The sequence below is a fragment of the Benincasa hispida genome, chromosome 5 (genome assembly GCF_027475165.1).
Source record: "Benincasa hispida cultivar pf3 chromosome 5, pf3_genome.v1.1, whole genome shotgun sequence".
In the NCBI taxonomy this organism is placed as follows: domain Eukaryota; kingdom Viridiplantae; phylum Streptophyta; class Magnoliopsida; order Cucurbitales; family Cucurbitaceae; genus Benincasa; species Benincasa hispida.
In genome coordinates, this window is record NC_143482.1 from 33061500 (window position 1) to 33077379 (window position 15880).

Sequence of the window (15880 nt, forward strand, 5' to 3'; positions counted from 1 at the left end):
TTTTGAAAGTTTAAGGGTATCAATAATACTTTTGAAACTTCAAAGTATTTTTTAAACAAATTAGTAATAATTTTCATAAAAAATTAATGGATAAAACTATTTTTAAAGGGACTGTTATTAAATATAGAAAAATGAACTAAAATATTTATAAAATATAACAAAATTTTAGAATTATCAAAGTTAGATGCACCACACTAATAGACTTCTATTAGTGTCTATCAGTGACATTGATAGACACTGATAGAAGTCTATCAATGTCAATCAACATATATTATTGATAGCTCTAAAATTTTGCTACATCTTGTAAATATTTTCAACAGTTTTACCATTTAAAATAATTTTCCATTTTTAAACCTTTTTATTACTTTAGAGTATTAATAAAGATATTTTTAAAATAAAAGTTGGAAGTTGAAAGGGTATTTTCTATAATTTAACATAAATTAGCCCCATTGATCAATTTTCAACTTATGAAAGTATTAATTTAATCCGAAGAGTCCACAGATATAATAATAAAAAAAAATTTCCTGACAATTTAAATTTTATTTGGCTATTCTTTAATATAAGATAACCATAGTAGGCAGCTGTAATAATGAAATTGGGTTTTTGTTCCTTTCAAGATTCATATATTACTTTAATAGATAAGAATAGTAAATACTTAAACTTGAGATACGTATCTCCATCATCGATCAATGATCCAAAAAATAATAATTATAAAATCAAACAACTTCTTGCTTTTGCAGCTATAAAATATTATAGCTTTTACATTTCCAATTATCCAAAACTGAGCAACTTCCCATTTCAAGAAAGAGAAGAAGAAAAGGGAAGGAAAAAAGAAAAAGAAAAAGATGGGTTCTATCTCAAAAACTGATAAACCACATGCTGTGTGTATCCCATATCCAGCCCAAGGCCATATCAACCCTATGCTAAAGCTAGCTAAGCTTCTCCATCACAAAGGTTTCTACATAACTTTCGTCAACACCGAGTACAATCATCGGCGTCTTCTCAAGTCGAGAGGGCCCGACTCGCTCGATGGCTTGCAAGATTTTACGTTCCGAACTATTCCCGATGGCCTTCCGTTCTCTGATGCAAATTCGACTCAAGATATTCCTGCACTTTGCCAATCCACCACCAACAATTGCTTAGCTCCTTTGTGTGATCTTATTTGTGAACTCAACTCAATGGCGGCTTGTCGTTCCAGTAATTTGCCGGCAGTTAGCTGTGTTGTTAGTGATGCTGTTATGTCTTTCTCTATGTTTGCTGCCAATGAGTTTAAAATCCCATATGCTTTTCTTTGGACTGCCAGTGCTTGTGGCTACTTGGGTTACTTCAAATATCATGATCTCATTAACCAAGGCTTGACACCACTCAAAGGTATGATTCAATTTCAATTTTTTTTTTCAATCTTTTTTATTCATTAATTTAGGTTAAATTTAGTTGTTTATGTTGAATGGATTTTTTAATTTTAAGAAGATTTTTTTATTTTATGTCTAATAGATCTCTAGTCCTTAAATTTTGTGTTAAATTGCTTATTGTAGTTAGTGGTTATTATAATATGTGGATTATGATAATCTTATAATATTTTATTTTTTGTATGCTCACTATTTTAATATAGGTTATAATAATATGTGTTTGAGGTGTAGACTATTTTAGTCTCCGTAGAAAATAGTAAACAGGAAAAAAAAAATAGAGGATGAGTAAAAATAATAAACACTATAACAAAGAGAGATTTGAAATAGTAATATTGTAATTAATTGTAGATTTTAATTGGAGACTCAAACCTGGAGTGTGCTATTATGGCCCATTTTATCGAGTTCAAGTTGGGGGCTCAAACACCTCGTTAAACTTTCAATGTTGTGTCTAATGAGCCTTTAATCTATTGGATATTTTTATAATTCATGAAACTCTTTTGGACCAAAAATTACAAGTTTAACCATATTCTATTATTAGGCACAAAATAAAATTTTATTTCTAATAGAATTGTTATATTTTTTAAAAAAATAATAATAATATTGAATATGCATAGAACCTGAGAAGAACTTATTCAACAATTTCTTTAGAAGAGTAATTGTTTTAAATGACAAAATTGCTTGAATTATTTTTAAAGAAAATTATTTCAAATAGTAAAACTGTTAAAAATATTTACAAGATATAACAAAATTTTAGAACTATCAAGATAGTGTCTATCAGCGTCTATCATTGATAGTTCTAAAATTTTGCTACATTTTGTAAATATTTTAGTTTATTTTTTTATATTTAAAAATAACCCCATTTTTAAATATAGCAAAATATCACAGTCTATCACTGATATAGATAGTGACGTTTTGTTATATTTAAAAATAAGTTGACTCATTTTCTATATTTGAAAACAACCTTTTTTAGAATTTGGAGACTTACCGGACACAAAGTAAAAAACATCCTAACAAATTAAATAATTCTTTTTAAGTAATTAAAAAAGAATGAAAAATACAAACCCTTGAGAACAATTAGGATACACAGCCATGTGGATTAAACTCATAATTTAACCAATTTTTTAATTTGAGACTTGGTGTAATTAATTTTGACTTCTTTATTGGTTAACAGATATGAGTCAGGTAACAAATGGATATTTAGAAACTACAGTAGAATGGACTAAAGGAATGAAAAGCATACGTTTGAGAGACCTTCCTTCCTTTCTTAGAACAACAGATCCAGATGATATCATGCTCAATTTCATCCATCAAGAGATGAACAGATCTCGACAAGCTTCTGCAATTATATTAAACACATATGATCCACTCGAACAAGATGTTATGGATTCTCTTTCTTTTATCCTCCGTTCTATTTACACCATTGGTCCACTTCACATGCTTGCCAACCAAATAAATGATGAAAATCTAAAAGCCATAGGTTCAAATCTTTGGGCTGAGGAATCAGAATGCATTGAGTGGTTGAATTCAAAGGAACCCAACTCAGTTGTTTATGTAAATTTTGGTAGCATCACAGTAATGACATCAGAGCAATTGATTGAGTTTGCTTGGGGATTAGCTGATAGTGGGAAGCCATTCTTATGGATTACAAGGCCTGATGTAGTTGTGGGAGATTCAGCCATTTTACCACAAGAATTTGTAACACAAACCAAAGAAAGAAGCTTGATAGCAAGTTGGTGCTGTCAAGAACAAGTGTTGAATCATTCTTCAATTGGAGGGTTTTTAACACATAGTGGATGGAATTCAACACTTGAAAGTATATGTGCTGGAGTTCCAATGATTTCATGGCCTTTCTTTGCTGAGCAACAAACGAATTGTCGTTATTGTTGCAGTAAGTGGGGGATTGGAATGGAAATTGATAACAATGTGAAAAGAAATGAAGTTGAGGAGCTTGTGAGAGAGTTAATGGATGGAGAAAAGGGTAAGAAAATGAAAGAGAATGTTATGGATTTAAAGAGTAAAGCTGAAGAAGCTTATAAGCCTGGTGGTTCTGCTTATAAGCAATTGGATAAGTTGATCAATGAAGTTCTTCTATCAAACATGAAGAAGGTTTAGATAAAATATTATTTTGAAGTGTGTGATCCAAAGTTCTGCAGCTTACACTTGTTGATCTGTTTCTCTTTTTTTAGGAACCTTTGTATTATTGCATTGAAGACTGCATTATTGTTTTTGCAATAAATTATCATATTTGACATTTGGAAGAAAATCTCATTAAGTTGAGAAATATATATGAAGTTAGTATCGTCATAGAATCAATTAACAATAAGAAGAATATTTCATAAATCTTATAAAAATTATGGCGTCTCTATCATTGTTGTTAGCATAAATTTGAAAATTGTATGCTCTTAGTATCATTGAGGGCAAAAATATTCAAATAGTAAAAAGTCTAGTTATTAACAATTTGACCTAAATAGTTGGATACTTTAGTGGATACTTTAGTGGATACTTTAGTACATGTGAAATAGTGAAACTTTTTTGAATACTGAAACATTCAAAAATGGATTTAACTATGGAGATTGAATCCATGGATAGAAACCTCAAATTGGATTGAAACTATAAATTGGATGATGTTTTTATGTACAAATTTTTGAAATTATTCAAATAGTAAAAAGTATTTTTATCACAATATTTATGGAATTTGAACTTTTGATTTTTTCAATCAAAAGTCATTTATATCTTATGCTAGTTGAACATGCTCATGTTGGCTTCTATCATAGAAGTTTTTTTTTTTTCTTTTTTTTTTTTAGTTAGAAGTTTATTAGTAGTAGAAATCTATCACAAAATACTTTTAATTCACAATCTAAACCTACCTATGATATACTATTAGGACGGAGAGATTTCATTTACAACGCATAACTAATATATATTCTATCTCTTCTATCACTGATAGATTTGAAACAAATATGTAATTTTCTTTTTCTTTCTCTGTTTTCTAACGATTCTTCTACGTTTATTTTTCTCCATCTCTTACATTGATAACTCAACCAAAAAAAAAAAAAAATCAAAGTATTTCATGCAATTTCTTTTTCAAACCAACCATGAGAACTAGAAACAACTAAAGTGTAGCTAAACTAATATATGATTGAAGCTTAAAAGTACATAATCAAAATCTATAATTTAGTCTGTTATATAAGTGATAAGTTTCTATATGTTATGTAAAATCAATCATTGGCTATTGTTGATTGATTTCAAATAATATAAGTTTATAAGTATATTTATGTGATACTTCATATCACTGATAAACCAGTCTATCAATGATATATTTCATTTTTAACCATGATGTAAGTGATTTTATCGATGATAGAAGTGTGTCATTTATAGATTTTGCTATTGGTGGTAGAAGCCTATCATTGATATGAACTTATCAAAGATAAAATTTTATTACTATCAATAGAAAAATCTATCAGTGATAGACTCTATCGCTATAGACTCTTAACACCAATAACTCTACCATTCGTAGACTCCATAAGTTGTATCTAAATTTTGTTTATATCTACATATTTTTTTACATTGTGCTATATTTATTAATATTTTAGATCTTATTATTATATCTGCAATGACTCCTAATATCTTAATGTGATACGAAAAGATCCTCCATAATGGGTGGCTATTCTTGGGATTCTTGGGGAAGCCGTCTATCTTGAATTAAAATATGTTTCAATAAGCTTTACTTGTATAATAATAAAATTATCACATCAAGGTTTCAATCATATTATATTCAATTGATTATTTAACCAAAATAACTCCAAAAAAGTGGCAAGCCCTTCTCAATACATGTCTACTTCTTACCATTTTACCTTGAATATAGACCTCATTTTCGATGTGTTTGGAACGTACAAGTGTTTAATTAAAAAAATAAGTTATTTAAAAAAAATTGAAGTTTTTCGTAATCACTCAACATAACTTTTGAAATGTATTTTCAACCATTTTTATTCAGAGTGATTAAATAAAAATAAAAATAAATTTTTTGAAAAATATTTTTTTCTCAAGTCAATCAAAACGAACACTTCATCTATCATATTGATAAGTCATTTAGTTTAAAATACATATACTTGTCTCCATATTTGAGATTTGTTCGATTATAGTCAAACATTTAATTATAGTATTTTATTATTAATAAATCTTAAATTCAATTATTACTTCTAGTTTATTGTTGATTTTTTGAAGAATTTTTTATAATATATTTTCCTTTTCACTATAAATTCTAGAAATAAATTCATATAGTCAATTTTCTTCAATGAAAACCATTATTGTTATTTAACCTAATTAATATTAATTAATTATAATAATGATAATACATAGACTAAAATTACACGTTCAGAATTATAGTGACTAAAATGAAACAAAATTCTAATTATACAAACTAAAATAGTATTTTAACTTGAAACTAATATTTTAATGATGAATTGTCTTTGCTCTTGCGTCAAAAAAGAAAAAGAATACTTAGCACTGCCTCTCGAGAAAATAACTATATTAAAAAAAGGTTACTAATAAAACAATGAATTTTATGGAAAGACGTAATGATAGATCATTGAATTCTGTTTAAAATGATGTTATTTTAATAATAAAAATAGGGTTGAAGAGAATTAAATGACAAAAATAGGGTGGTGAAATAATGGATCTGGCCCACGAGTACATAAAATTGGATTGTTGTTCCGAGTTTGTTGTTTTAGTTTGAATTGATATTTGATTGGGCTGTAGTTTTTGTTTGTTTCTTTTTTGTGTATATTTCGACTGATCTTGGATGTTAGATAAATTAGTAGTTCGAATTGATGTTGGATTTGGACTGATCTTTGGTTGTTAGTTTGGTTATAAAATTTGAACTGATATTTTACTAATTTTAACATTAAATATGTCGCCGCATTCTAAGAATTTAATAATTCTTGAACCTGAAAATGGTGAGAATGGTTATATAGTTGTATAAATTGATGAATTATTTAAAGAAAATGTTGGGTTTTATGTCCTAAAACTCGTGGTTTGTAAACAATAAACTTATTATGCTGATCAATAAAGATGCTATTGAAGTATTGATTCAATAAATTTATTATTGAATATATGAGTTGCTCATTTCATTTTAAAAATAATTGAAATCCAATAAAGTAAAAAACCATGGTTATTATATGAGAATTTAAACTTAATGTGGAGACATAAGAGTGAAGTAAGTTTGAGTAAATAACAAAAATGGTCTATAATATATGAATAAGATTGGATACCTTATTCTGATAACACTATCGGATGCAGTCCATTTTGTAGATGTTACAATTGTTGTAAAGTGCTACAAACAAAGCGATTTTAATTCATTCATGTGGAGACATGCAAGTGAGGGCTGAAGGAACCTTTGAAGATCCTTAAGTGAAATTATGGAGATTGATCCAAAATTTATTTTCACAGAATCAAAATTACAGAGTACAAATGTTATGCATATTTATAAACGTACAACATGCAATCAAAAATGAAATAAGAGAATTACGGTGAAAGAACTAACTCTTGAAGAACTAGTCTTCACGTTTATCCTCTCTGCCAAAATCACGAACTTGAAACCCCACAATGCACACCACCACATGATTTCCTCTGTATTCTCTATGATGAGAATCTAGGAGTGTGTGGACTTTGGCCTTTCGATGAGGGAAAGAATAAAAGAGATTTGAGAGATAGGGATAGATTCACAATTACAGAACTCTTATCGTAAAACCTAAAAGAGGAAGAAGATAATTAATCATAATTCAACCAACCCCTTCCCACTAACATGAAGTAGAGTGAAAAAAGGGGAGAGTTACAACACCCTCCCTAAAATTATTTTCCAAAAAATAAAATTAATATATAAAATTATTTTAATAAAAAATATTAATATATATATATATATATATATATATATATATGATAACCACTTTATCATATAATATATATTAAACTATATGTAATATCAAATATAACATATAACCTATAGTATAGTATTGTATCGAATATAATATAACCAATAGTTTAATTCTCTCAACAAGGATATTTAATATAAATCTCATTTATATTAAATTTAATTATATAAATCCAATTCACATAATTAATATTTCAATTATATTCAAATATTTATTTCCTCTAAAATAAACTTTATATTATAATGTATCAAATACATTGTAGTAATTAAATCATATATAATGAAATTAAAATAATTATATCCCACATAATTAATTCCTTCAATTAATTTGAATAATTAATATTAATCCAAAATTGATTCTCATAAATCCCTATTGGTCTACAGAGGGGACCTCATGGACCTGTAGCTTCAAGCTCCAATGGTACTTGAATAATTAATTAAACTCTTTAATTAATTTACTCAACATCCATTAACTGTCGGACACTCCACTAAAGAACGACAACTGCACTCTTCGCACTACAGGCATATTTCTATATCCATTGGATATAACTAATCAACAGAGCAATGACCTTTCACAAATTGCTCATCAGTACAGCTAGGTAAAAATTACCAATTTGCCCCTATAGTTACATATACATAGCAATGACCTTTCACAAATTGCTCATCAGTACAGCTAGGTAAAAATTATCAATTTGCCCCTATAGTTACATATAACTCCTTAAGTACCACTGATCCCTCTAACGAACAATAAATCATAGTCCAACTATGATTAAACCCTTTTCGGCCTAAGAGTGGGTGTGGCACTATATGTTTTTCGCCTCGAAATCAGCCCTTAAGAAAGAAATTTATCTACTTTCCACCACCTCGGGGAAGGAGTGAATTTCGTTTGGTGTAGCTGTGTTCCCAGCTCTCCATTCCGATGAATCCCCAAAATGGTACGCTTGTTAAGTCAACGATCTAACCACTCTCACCCATACAAATCAAAGAACCACCTTTATAGACAAGAGTTACTAACTCGCTCAGGATTCAGGTCATGTCATCTATGGTCTGAAGGAACTCTAAATAGAGAACCATGTGAGCAAAAGTAGATCATTCCAAATTCCATTGAGAAAGAACACAATCAATTACAGTCCAATGGAACAAATTATGAATAATAAGTAAATTATAAGGATGCTTCTTAAATGAATGAACAAGGGATAGAGTACGTAAATCTTTGAAGAATACCTTCTTCAAGTATCCCTCAATCAATCTCCAACGCGTCCAAAGAAATACTCGAACGCAACGATCAAAACAGGCAATAGCACGAACTAAAGATTCCTCGATCACTATCGAGTCCAACTCGATCCTCGACCCTCGAACAGAATAAAAACACCACCACGAGAGTTATCTTGGTATTTTTTGATGTGAGAATCCAGGATTTGTTGGCTCTATGTGACTTTAGATAGAGGAATGAAGGAGGTAGACGATTGAGTAGACGATCGAGTAAGTGGGAGATGGATAAAGTGTATCGTATAGACTAGATACTCGATTGTTTAGTAAGAAGAAGCCTATCATATAGACTTGATACTTGATCGTGTAGTAACAAGTAAACGAGTAAAGGGAATAATCATTTCGTGGTCCGGTCTTATACAAAATTTTTGTATAAGATACCCCCGATTGAGTAAACTCTTTACTCATTCGTTTAGCATCAGTCATGCAATCATATAGTAAATACTACACTATCGAGTTAGAACTTTTCTACTCAATCATTTAGTCAAATATAAATGATCGTTTAGCCTGGGCTACACGACACGACCAACGCTTGGTCTTCTTCCTCGAAGTGAACAACATCTCCATGCTTCTTTGAAACTTCATCACGAACGACTCAAAAACACTCCAAACACTTTCAATACATACTCAATAGCAAGTTAATTATGCCCAAAAAACGCAGGGGCACTTATAAATTAAATTTGAAATGTAAAGAAAAGTATTAAAACAGAGGCAATCATCCCGAAACATCCATCAAACCATCCACAAACACAGTTAACACTTAAATGCATTGTAGAAAACATTTAAAACCCACCAAGACTGGAAAAGAAAGTTCAAACAGTAATAGAATTTGGAATATCATAACAACCTGGCTTTGATATCAATTGAAGGAACTCTAAATAGAGATCTAGTGAGCGGAAGCAGATCTCCAAGTTTGATTGAGAAAGAACACAAACAATTACAGTCTAGAAGAACAGATTATGCATAATAAGTAAATTATACGCATGCTTCTTAAAAGAATGAACAAGGGATAAAGTATGCGAACCTTTGAAGGGCTCTTTCTTCAAGTATCCCTCGATCAATCTCCAATGCGTTCAAAAAAGTACTCGAATGAAACGATCAAAATAGCCAACAATATGAACGGAATAATCCTCGATCACTATCGAGTCCCACTCGATCCTCAACCCTCGAACGAAACAAGAACACCATTACAAGAGTTACCTATGTATTTTGGTGTGAGAATCCAGAAGTTGTGGGCTCTGTGTGACTTTCAATAGAGGAATTAAGAAACTAGACGATCGAGTAAGTGGGAGATGGATGAAGTCCATCTATAGACTAGATACTCGATCGTTTATTAAGAAGAAGCCTATTGTATAGACTTGTTATTTGATCCTATAGCAACGAGTAAACGAGTAACTATCGTATAGTAAACTCGGTACTCGATCGTGTAGTCTCTCTATGCTATCATTTAGTAAAATACTTTTACTCGATAGACAAGACTTTTTGTGAGATCAACTGAATGAAAACTCAACCTCTGAATTTTAGAAAACCATTTTCCTTTTATCTCACAATTACCATAACCGTGCAAAACCTCCCACTCAAATCGGTTATTAAAGAAAAAGAATAATTAATTATCATATAATTAATATGTTATAAATAAATATAATAACCAACTTATCATATTATATAACCTATAGTTTTAATATTTCATCATATGAAATGTATAAACCATAGTTCTTTTTCTATTTTATGGTATTTAATTAAATCATATTTATATTAATTCATTCAATCATTGATGTATCAAATACATCATATCAATTATATCACATATAATTGAATCAATTTAATTATATCATATATAACCATATTTCCTCTTTTTAATTTAAACACTTCAAACTAACCCAAAATCTGATTTTCAACTTGAACCTATTGAGCTACCAAGGGGACCTTATGGACTTGTAGCTTGAAGCTCCAATGGTACGTGAAAACTGACTAAACTCTTTAATCACGAGATCCACCATCCGTTAACTGTTGGTCACTCTACTAAAGACCGACAGTTACATTCTTCGCACTACAGATACATTTCTATGTCTATTGGATATAACCAATCAACAATGCGATGACCCTTCACAAATCGCTCATAAGTACTGGACCAATTTATCGTTTTGCCCCTATAGTTACATCTAACTTCTTAAGTACCACTGGTTCTCCTAATGAACAATAAGTCAAAGTCCTACTATGATTGAGTCCTCTCTTCCCACGAGAGGGTGTGACCACTATGTTTAAGACTTGGAATCAGCCCTTAAGGGAGCAATTTATCTACTTACCCCTACTTTGAGGAAGAAGTGAATTTCGCCTTGTGTAGCTGAGTTCCTAACTCCCCAATCAGACGAATCCCCAAAATGGTAGGCTTGTTGAGTTGGCAACTTGGCAACTCTCACCCATACAAATCAAATGACTACCCTCATGAGCAGAGTTCCCAACTCACTTAGGATTGAGGTCATGTCACCTATGGTCATCCAAGTGAAATGTAAGTCTCAATTATAAACGGCGTTATATAAAGAGACTAATCATTTCGTGGTTCGGTCTTATACAAATTCTTTATATAGGATACCCCCACTCGCATGTCTCCATATGAATAGTCAGGATCATACCATTTGTAGCACTTTACAACACTTGTAACATCTACAAAGCGGGTCGTATTCGTAGTGTCATCAGGATAAGTATCCGTCGTTTATCCTTATACCACAGACCATTTAGGTTATTACTTAAGGCATGATCCACTTGTATGTCTCCACATACATGCTTAAGTTACATAAAATAACCACAGTTCTTAGTTTATTGGATTGAGTAAAATAACATTTATTTTATTAATAACAATAAGTTTACAGACTGTTTACAGACTATAAGACTACCAGAAGAATTAGGACAACAATTCCAATAGTCAGTGCATGATAAGAAGAATATGTGACGATGTTATGGGACCAGTTAAAGGCTTCTGCTCAGTTTTTAAGATTTAGACTCTGTTTGCAATTGCGTTTGCAATTTTAAAAGATGATTGTGTAGAAAAATCTTAACCACCTACCTTGCTTTGTAAATCAAATTATTAATTAATTTAACAAAATCACTTTTAAATTTTAATCGATGTGTAAAAGCTCATTGAAACAGCTTTTAGATTCGACTTTTCTAAAAATTTGTTACATTGTTAATGGTTTAAATAAATATATTATAATAATATCCTTCCATATCAGTATCTTTTGTATATCACCCATTTCTAAATTTTAATTGATTCAATATTTTATTACAATTACTTTTCTCAAGCTTTTATCAAATACTTCACATTAAACAAAATTATTTTTAATCAAATCATATAAAATTTCAATATATATATATATATATATATATATATATATTATAATAAATTATAAGTTAACTATCAAAATAAAAATAATAAAAATAATGTCTATACTTTGATTCATATAACTAAATTACACCAATTTAGTATTAATTTTCAAACACTATAACTAGATTCTTAAATTTAAAATTAGAATCTACTAAATACTATTTACTTTCTTTCTCAGTTGATTTTTTAAAAAGCATAGTTGGTAGCAATTATTTTAAAAGTTATAGAAATCTCAAACAAAGCATTAAGATTTTTTTTTTTTTTTTTGTATTTGCATCCTTAAAATTTTAAGTGTAAAGTTTTTAACTCTTATTTTATGGGTAAATATTCATTTCGAAATTTTCAATTGAAGTTAAATTATTCCTAAGTTTTTTTTTTTTTTTTTTTTTTTAAATTGCATGCATGGTAGTAATTGAAGAGATTGAACCCCTAACGGAAGCAATTGATCACCATGCCATTAATTTTTATTAAGAATTCTTAAATACAGAGAAGACAAACATCAAACTCATGCATGTTGTTCCTATTTTGTAAAGAATACAAAGATGTAGAAAACTTATCCTTGAAGACTAATTCATTAAGAAATCCTTCCGTAAGTTTCTCCCACTAACAGATCTACCATTTCTATAAAAAAAAAAAAAAAAAGAAAAAAAGAAAAAAAGAAAAACACCACCATTAAGTTTTCTATGCTATACTCCGACAAGGATTGGGTTTGTGGAAACCACCTTTTGGAAGACCAAGAGTGTGAGAGTTGAAAAGAGTAGGAGAATACTTTTTTCTATAGCATGAGAGAGGGGAGTTCCTCACCCCACTTTCTTGAACTCCCCTATAACTGAAAGGGAGTTTAATTTAATCTAATTTTAAATTAAATCAAATTTACTTTAATGGTTATTAATTAATCTTAATTAATTAAATATCATATATTTAATAATATTACATTTGAAACATATACAAATATATTTCTCTTTCATAATCTAAACTTTTAATGTGCATCTCATTCACATTGAATTTAACCTTTAATATTAATCTCATTTAGTTTAATTTTGAATCTCATTCAAAATTAAAATTTATAATATATTCCTTATAATATGAACAATTCAAATCCTTTCAAAACTAACTAATCCTTGTTTTATCCTTAGCAGTTAGTAGGAGAACCTAATGGACCTACATATTAGAAGCTCAAATGATTCAAGATTAATTAATAAAATTCTTTAATTAAATTAATCAACATTCATTAACTATGGGTCACTTCATTAAAGATCCATAGTTGTACTCTTCGCATGGTAGAATATTTCTGTGTCCATGGATATAACTATTACAAATAAGTCGATCATTCACAAGTCGGTCATAATTACAGCTGGGTCAAATTATTGTTTATCCCTATAACTACCTCTTGTTTCTTAAGTCTCACCGATCCTTTAATGAACAATCAATTTATGGTCTGTTTATGGTCCTACCATAAACAAAATCTCTCAGAGTCCAATGAGAGAGAGGGGCCCCATTATTCAAGACTTAGAGTCAGTACTTAAGGGAAGAACTCATCTACTTACTCTAAAAACAAGAAAGAGTGAATTTCATCTTATGTAGCTATGTTCCCAACTCCCTACTCGGTTCTATCCCCAAAATGGTAGGTTTATCAAGTTGGCGACATGGGCCACTCTCACCCATACAAATCAAAGGACAAGCCCCCATAGGAAGGAGTCCATAACTCACTCATGATTGACATTGAGTTACATATGGTTATCTTATGAAATATTAATCTCTTCAATCAACAGGTTACAAAAAGAGATTAATTATTTTACAGTTTGGTCTTATACAAACTTTTTGTATAGGATACCTCTACTCGCATGTCTCTACATGAATTAATGGAATCAAATCATTTGTAATGATTACAAAGTGGGCTATATTCATGGTGTTACCAGAATAAGGTACACAACCTTATCCATATACTATGAACCATCTAGATTATAACTTGAACATGGTCCAATTATATGTCAGCCACATGTTGTTTAAGCTACATGAAATAGTCTTGGATCTTAGTTGATTGGATTGAGTTAAACAAGTCTAAATGTGAAATAAAATAACTCCTTATTTTATTAAATAAATGAATTTTGTTTATACATTATAAACCATGAGATTTAGGACATAAACCCCAACTGTAATGACTCCCGTTAGAGGAGATCTCAAAAGTTGGACCATTACAATGTGTACATATATATAAATATTTAAATCTATGTTTGAGTGATCAAAGCCACATTTTCTTCTTCTTTTTTTACTTTTTAAATTCCAAATCTTCTAATATCTTATCAAACTAAAATTCAAATCTCTTATCAAATTTTTTGGATTTATATCTTAAATTTTACAGTTTGTAATCTTGTAAACATTATTGTTTATCAATAAAAATAATTAGGTATTTTATTCATTTATCAGTCTTGCATAACTTATGTAAAACCCGGATATCAATTTCCTACTTGAGCAGGTATTAAAGGAATTAACTAAGTATAAGTTAAATCCTATGTTGAAGAGAAGGAAAATTTGTAAGTGTTAAAAGGATTTTCATTTAGTGGCATTGAGGTAAGCCTTAACTAGTGGAATTTGGCTAAGTGTGAAGTAAAAAAGAAACCATGCGTGTGGTGTTAGGAAACATTGACACATGAGATGAGGCTAAGCTTGTAGAGTTTTAAAGGAATTAAGAATTGAAGGCAAGGACAACCATGCGTCCAACTTATGAAGTTGGGATGCATGTTGGCTGAAGCGTTGGCAAGAGGCATTGCCAAAGGTTGCTCATATGTTGAGGCTACATGAGCGAGAGCGAGAGAGCGAGATAATGAGTGCAAGGTTCTCGAGGGATGATTGTGTAGCTATAGGCGGCGCTAAATGATGTGAAGTGATGCGCTAGACGATAGAGCTACATGATAGGCGATAGCATTACACAATCAGTGTAAACGCTAGATGATAAACGTAGAAGCTAGACGATAGCACTAAACGATGAGCTCGGGCACTAGACGATAAGCTTAGACGCTAAATGATGCATGGGCACTGGGCGATAGTTGCAAGTGCTACATAATGGGCGTTCCACGATTGCCATGAGCACTAGACGATGGGTGCTACACGATAAGCGGACGCATAAGACGATGGGCGTGATGCGTTAGACGATAGGCGTCAACGCTATACGATGAAGCTAAACGATAGGCGCATAAGCTATGTGATAGGCTATGCACTGAACGATGAGTGTCAGCGAGATAGTTATCAGCAAGAGACACACGATAGCAAGATTGTTAAGAGTGAGAGATCATTAAACGATGGAGCTGTACGATGAAGTGCAAGAGTTGAACAATGGACTAAACGATGGGCCATGTGTTTAAGTGGTGCTGAGTTTGCATTACGCAAGGCTGATGAGCTCACTTAGATAATTGGCTGAATCGAGAGAAGGTTAAGCTTGAGTTAGTAGGAGCTGGAAACATAGAGTTTCATGCAAGGAAGATTTGTGCACGAGGAAGACAACTCAACTTCATGCAAGTAAGTGAGTGGTATGGAAGTAGGTGAATGGCAAGGAAGAAGGTGGTGGCAAAGCATGGTGCAAACACTCTAAAGTAGGAGCTGTCTTGAATTAAGGGCTTTGTAAGATGAGAAGGATCGGTTTCTTTGACCTATAAATACTACCATAAGATGCCTCTTCAGTTCATAAACTGAAATCCTCTTGAAATATAGTAAGAAGAGTATTTAAGAGCAGCTTCTGATGAAGTCATGTGGTTCCAAGAGAAGAAGATGCTGTCGGACAGTGAGATTTGGAAGTAGCATCAACTTGGGACGAGGAATTCTCCCAAAATACTCATGTGTTTTGAGTGATTCTAGAGCCACTTGAAAGCTGAAAGACACTAGAAGAAATTCGGG

At 30.8% G+C, this 15880-nt stretch overlaps 1 protein-coding gene across 1 annotated transcript; it reads left to right on the plus strand.

Annotated features, from left to right (window-relative positions):
• Positions 1-757: 757 nt before the first annotated feature.
• On the plus strand, positions 758-3660 carry LOC120078413 (7-deoxyloganetin glucosyltransferase-like). The gene is made up of 2 exons (XM_039032684.2): positions 758-1371; positions 2581-3660. Exons 1-2 carry the CDS (start codon positions 846-848, stop codon positions 3519-3521), a joined length of 1467 nt encoding a protein of 488 aa, XP_038888612.2. The 5' UTR covers positions 758-845; the 3' UTR covers positions 3522-3660.
• The last annotated feature ends 12220 nt before the right edge of the window (positions 3661-15880 follow it).

Bases quoted from the DNA above. Each gene is read 5' to 3' on its own strand.
- LOC120078413 (XM_039032684.2), top strand. From the start codon at position 846: ATGGGTTCTATCTCAAAAACTGATAAACCACATGCTGTGTGTATCCCA. The intron at 1,372-2,580 runs GTATGATTCAAT...ATTGGTTAACAG, and splicing joins AGGCTTGACACCACTCAAAG to ATATGAGTCAGGTAACAAAT.